Source organism: Mesoplodon mirus (assembly GCF_964341445.2).
Source record: "Mesoplodon mirus genome assembly, chromosome: 3".
In the NCBI taxonomy this organism is placed as follows: domain Eukaryota; kingdom Metazoa; phylum Chordata; class Mammalia; order Artiodactyla; family Ziphiidae; genus Mesoplodon; species Mesoplodon mirus.
Window position 1 is genome coordinate 173857199 of NC_138978.1, and position 6000 is coordinate 173863198.

Consider the following 6000-nt stretch of genomic DNA (forward strand, 5'->3'; position numbering starts at 1 on the left):
GTAAGGCCAGACACCATCAAACTCTTAGAGGAAAACATAGGCAGAACACTCTATGACATAAATCACAGAAAGATCCTTTTTGACCCACCTCCTAGAGTAATGGAAATAAAAACAAAAATAAACAAACGGGACCTAATGAAACTTCAAAGCTTTTGCACAGCAAAGGAAACCATAAACAAGATGAAAAGACAACCCTCAGAATGGGAGAAACTATTTGCAAACAACGCAACTGACAAAGGATTAATCTCCAAAATATACAGGCAGCTCATGTAGCTCAATATCAAAAAAACATACAACCCAATCAAAAAATGGACAGAAGACTTAAATAGACATTTCTTCCAAGAAGATATACAGATTATCAACAAACACATGAAAGGATGCTTAACATCACTAATCATTAGAGAAATGCAAATCAAAACTACAATGAGGTATCACCTCACACTGGTCAGAATGGCCATTATCAAAAAATCTACAAATAATAAATGCTGGAGAGGGTGTGGAGGAAAGGGAACCCTGTTGCACTGTTGGTGGGAATGTAAATTGATACAGCCACTATGGACAACAGTATGGAGGTTCCTTAAAAAACTACAAATAGAACTACCATATGACCCCGCAATCCCACTCCTGGGCATATACCCTGAGAAAACCATAATTCAAAAAGAGACATGTACCACAATGTTCATTGCAGCACTATTTACAATAGCCAGGACATGAAAGCAACCTAAGTGTCCATCAACAGATGAATGGATAAAGATGTGGCACATATATACAATGGAGTATTACTCAGCCATAAAAAGAAACGAAAGTGAGTTATTTGTAATGAGGTGGATGGACCTAGAGTCTGTCATACCGAGTGAAGTAAGTCAGAAAGAGAAAAACAAATACTGTATGCTAACACATATATATGGAATCTAAAAAAAAAATGATTCTGATGAACCTAAGGGGAGGACTGGAATAAAGACAAAGACGTAGAGAATGGACTTGAGGACACAGGGAGGGGGAAGGATAAGCTGGGGCGAAGTGATAGAGTGGCATGGACATATATACACTACCAAATGTAAAATAGATAGCTAGTGGGAAGCAGCCACGTAGCACTGGGAGATCAACTCGGTGCTTTGTGTCCACTTAGAGGGGTGGGATAGGGAGGGTGGGAGGGAGACCCAAGAGGGAGGGGATATGGGGATATATGTATACATATAGCTGATTCACTTTGTTATACAGCAGCAACTAACACAAGAATGTAAAGCAATTATACCTCAATAAAGATGTTAAAAAAAAGAAAAGAAAAAAAAGAATCATGTCATTGGAAAAAATTCCTAACATGGTGGTAAATGAGAAAAAACTGTTACTGTATTGGTGATTAATTTTGAAACTATGCACCTCAGATTGGGACTAGAACCCACGTGCCGGGACTTGAACCCAGCCAAAACCCATAGTCTTCCGACTGAGATCACACTCCTGGTTTCAGGGCTTACTGAAGCTCAGGTTTTTGATGTCTAATCGCAGAAAGAATTCAGTGAGAGACAAAGTGATAGGTAAGAAATGGCTTTATTTAGAAACACACTCCAGAGACAGTGTGTGGACCATCTCAGAAGGTGAGAAAGGCCTCGGAAGAAACACACTCCACAGACAGAGTGTGGGCCATTTCAGAAGGTGAGAAAGGCACCAGGGTATGGGGGTTGTCAGTTTTTATAGGGGTGGGTAATTTCATAGGCTAATGAGTGGGAGGAGTATTCCAGCTATTTCAGGGAAGGGGTGGGGATTTCCAGGAATTGGGCCACTGCCCACTTTTTGATCCTTATGGATCCTTGGAACTGTCATGGTACCTGTGGGTGTGTCATTTAGCTTGCTGATGTATTACAGTGAGTGTATACTGAGGCTCAAGGTCTAGTGGAAGTCAACTTGTCCGCCACCTTGGACCCATTTGGTTTTAATCAGTTTATGTCATGTCCTCAGGCTGTGTTATTCTTTCAAAGATTGTTCCCTGTCCCCTTCCCTCCTGTTTCAGTATGATCCCAGTTGTGGTGGGTATGAGTGTGTGTGTATATGTGTGTGTGTGTGTGTGTGTGTGTGTGTGTGTGTGTGTAAGTGAAGGCAGTGTCGACTGAAGAAAAACACACAACCTAAAAGTTGCAAGTTAAATTTTCTTCAGGGATCTTACTGAGGACTATAGCTGTAGCCTGGAGGATGGCCTTTCAGATAGCTTTTGAGTAACTGCTCTGAAGAAGTAAGGAAGGAGACAGGATATATAGGAGTTTTTTCCTGGGGAGAACATCAAAAGATTACTGCTAGTCACAAAGAACACATATCTCAAGTTAATGACTTTAGCACTTTTCTATGTACAGAAGATGCAAGGATCTGTATTCATTGAAATTATTCCTTAGATATGCATCTTAACTATCTATGGCCAGTATCCAAAACACAAAATGCTTCCTGTTTTTCTCAGGCCCCACCATCGGTGGATGGCTGCAGTGGCTAATGGCTTGATTCTTGTAGAACTGCGATGGTGGGCAACGTTCCCTGTCCACAGCAAAGAAATAAAAAAACGGGAGAGTATGTATCCAAATGTGAAAATATTTCTTTTTAGGTGTTACAGTTACGAGTGATTTTTTTTTTCTATCCTCATTTTTCCCCTAAATTCTGAGTTGTTTGTTCGTTTTTTCCTCCCTCTCCAATGTCTACATTTTTTTTTCAATTGAGGTATAATTCTCTAAATTTTGAAAATTAACTTATATTGCTTTGGTAATTAAAAGAAAATATTGTGGTTTTGTTGTTACTGAACTGAACTTCAGTCTGCTTGCCCACCACACAGCAAAGCCAATTTACTGACACCAGGTAGTGGTGAAGGAAAGTACAGCATTTGTTGTCAGGCCCAACAAGGAGAATGGGCGGCTCATGTTCAAAAGACCCAAACTCCCAAAAGATTTTCAGGGAAGGGTTTTTATTTTTATTTTTTAAATATTTATTTATTTATTTGGCTGCGTCAGGTCTTAGTTGCGGCATGTGGGATCTTCGCTGTGGCACGCGGGTTCTAGAGTGTGCAGGCTCATTAGTTGCAGCATGCAGGCTCTCTAGTTGTGGTGCACAGGCTCTAGAGTGCACAGGCTTAGTTGCCCCACAGCACGTGGGATCTTAGTTCCCTGAACAGGGATCAAACCCATGTCCCCCTCACTGGAAGGTGGATTCTTAACCATTGAACCACCAGGGAAGTCCCTCAGGGAAGGGTTTTTAAAGGCAACATTTTGGGGTGAGGGCTGCAGGGTACATGACTTTATTCTGATTGCCTGGTGGTGATGTAATAGGGTGGTGTTTCAGGAATCTTAATCATCAACCTTCTGGTTCCAACCAGTCTGGGTCTGTATATTGTAGTCAGCATGTAGTCACAATCCTCTGCCTGGGTGGGGGTCTTAGTTCCTGCAGAAGAACTCAAAGATATGTATCAGATTGTGATGTATATCCCTTGGGGAGGAGCTAGGACCCTGTTTTATCATTGAACTATTGTTTCTTGACTATTTTTCTGCGTCCCCTCACTTCCCTAATTAGTAACTGCTTGAGTCTGCCCTTTGGAACTCAGGGAAGGCCTAGAAGACCAAAGCCCTTTTCTACAAACAGGAAACGGGACACAGAAGGGCTTTCGTATGTGGGAGAGCCCTGCAGGGTCCTGCTTAGTTTCAGTCACCCCCTTTCTTTGATACCCCTCAATCCCGGGGGGAACAGGGAGGCAGAACAAGAAAGAGAATAAAGTTTTAGATAGAGAGGTTAATCATAAACCCAGCAGGGGAACTGAGTTTCAGGGGGACCTAGTTTCATTTTTAAAAAGTGGTTGCCAGAAAGGGTTATTGAGCCCACCCATATCACATTCTTGGTCTGGGTAGCCCACTGGGGCTACTCCACCTGACATTTATCATCTAATCTCCACTACTTTCTATGTATGTCTCTGTAATATGCTTTTTTGCTTGATTGCTTATACCCTTGAAATGATCCCAAATCATCTGAGAGGGAAAAATCTTCCCAGTCAAGGACCCGTTTCTGATTCTGATATGTGGCTTTTTTCTTTAGAACTTGGAGAATCTGGTGGCTCAAAATACCACTGGGCCTGTCTTCTACCCAAGGCTCTACCACCTGATGGCCTATGTCTGTATACTCATGGGAGACAGGCAGAACTGCAACCTCTTCCTGAACACAGCCTTACAGCTCTGTGAAACACAAGGGAATGTGCTGGAGAGATGCTGGCTGAACATGAGCAAAGTATGTAGCATCAGCTAGCAAGCTGGGGAAGGGGATGCTCACAGGGGATGCGAAGGAGCCCCAGAAGCCCACTGCCTGGCTGGGTTTCACCAGGTGTGAAAGGCCATCAGAGGCTTTTCTGGACCCTTACTGAAAGGGGTGACACATCCATAGGTCAGATATTTGCACCTCCTCTTCCCCTTTGAGTTCTCATGGGATCTTCCCCTCCTGTAAATCCCCTTTAGCAAGATCTCCACCTTCTCGTAGGTCTCACCACATTCCACTTTGTGTTCCACGTGTTGCCTCCCTTCAAGAACGTGAACTCTTAGAATGCAAAAACCACTGGGTCCCTAGCATAGTGCCTTATACTCGGTATTTGTTGAATAAGTGAATGGATGTACACTTCTACTTAAAGAGTCATGTGTTAATATCCTAGTTTGGGTGGCAAAATTCATTGTTTGCCTGTGGGTTCGCCTGGTTTTAAAAGCTCAGGGACATTTGACCATTTTTGGATTACCCCACTCTTGACCACACAGGCTGAGGAGCACTGATGAATTCTGTGTTCTCTTTGTCTCCTCTCAGGAATGGTGGTACTCAAGCTCTGAGTTAACAGAAGACCAGTGGCTTCAGACACTCTTGAGTCTCCCACCATGGGAAAAAGTTGTATCAGGCAAGGTAAACATGCAGGATATTCAAAAAAACAAATTCCTGATGAGAGTTAATATCCTGGACAATCCTTTCTAACATTTCATGAAGAGAACAAAGATTTTAGTAAGACTCATTCTCTTGTGATTATCCATTATTAACCTTTCTTTATAGGCAGCACCATCCAGGTTCCTGCATATTCCCTTCTGTTCTGGACACAGAACCAGACCTGTTGGTTTCTCCTCTGTCTGGAGGGTTAGAAAGGGTTGGTAGTGTCATGCTTTCCTTTCCCAGCTTTACACAAATTCCCTTTGCCTTTCATGTTGTTTTAGCTTGACCTGTTTATTTTCAGCCCATGCAAAATTGTATCAGATCAAAAAATTTTAATATCAAAATGGTACATGTTGCAACAGATACACTTCTAGTTAACCTATTAAACTGAAAATGGTTATTTTTAAATGTCCAGTTGTTTAATCTTTTGTATATAGCCCAGGATTACAAATAGCAAATTCTCCTCATGGTCTGTAAGGGCAAGATTTGAAAAGACACCTCTTTGTTGTGCAAAGACTGCAGCCTCCAAAGCCCCTCTAACCACATGCATCAAATATCTTTGAAAATACTTTTTTTTTTTTTTTTTTTGGCTGAGCGGCTTGTGGGATCTCAGTTCCCCGGCCAGGGATTGAACCCAGGCCACCACCTTGAAAGCCCAGAATCCTAACCACTAGGCCACCAGGGAACTCCTGGAAATAAATTTTTAAATGGAAAGATTAGCAATTTTGATGTATCTTTTACATGCTTAGAGTTGATATATTTCTATATTTAGCAAAGTCATAGCATTCAACTTAATTTCCCAGATGTTGGAGAAGCTGCCTTAGAGACATCTGTGGTCACTGTCTCCCTTTGTTGGCAGGCAGAACAGTTCTTATAGGCACTTTGTGCCTCTGATGGTTCATGTGGAACACGTGTAGATTCAGCCCCTCTCTGCGTTGCTGCAGCTCCCTCGTGTTCACTCATTTTACAGACCCAGGTGGCCTCCTCAAGCAGGTGCCCCAGGATTTCTATTTTGTTGACTCTAGTCAACTTTTGATCCTGGAAAGAGGTTCTTCTGATGGACATCGATGTGTCTAA

The 6000-nt window shown here is 42.3% G+C and overlaps 1 protein-coding gene across 1 annotated transcript in view; it reads left to right on the forward strand.

Moving 5' to 3' along the window:
• ADCY10 (adenylate cyclase 10) overlaps positions 1-4971 on the forward strand; it is a gene marked incomplete at its 3' end in the record, with an annotated part of 100015 nt that extends 95044 nt beyond the window's left edge. The window contains exons 32-33 of the mRNA XM_082612965.1: positions 4060-4248; positions 4810-4971. Coding sequence (XP_082469091.1) covers positions 4060-4248; positions 4810-4971 — 351 coding nt within the window. The remainder of the gene's footprint in view (positions 1-4059; positions 4249-4809) is intronic.
• Positions 4972-6000: the final 1029 nt, after the last annotated feature.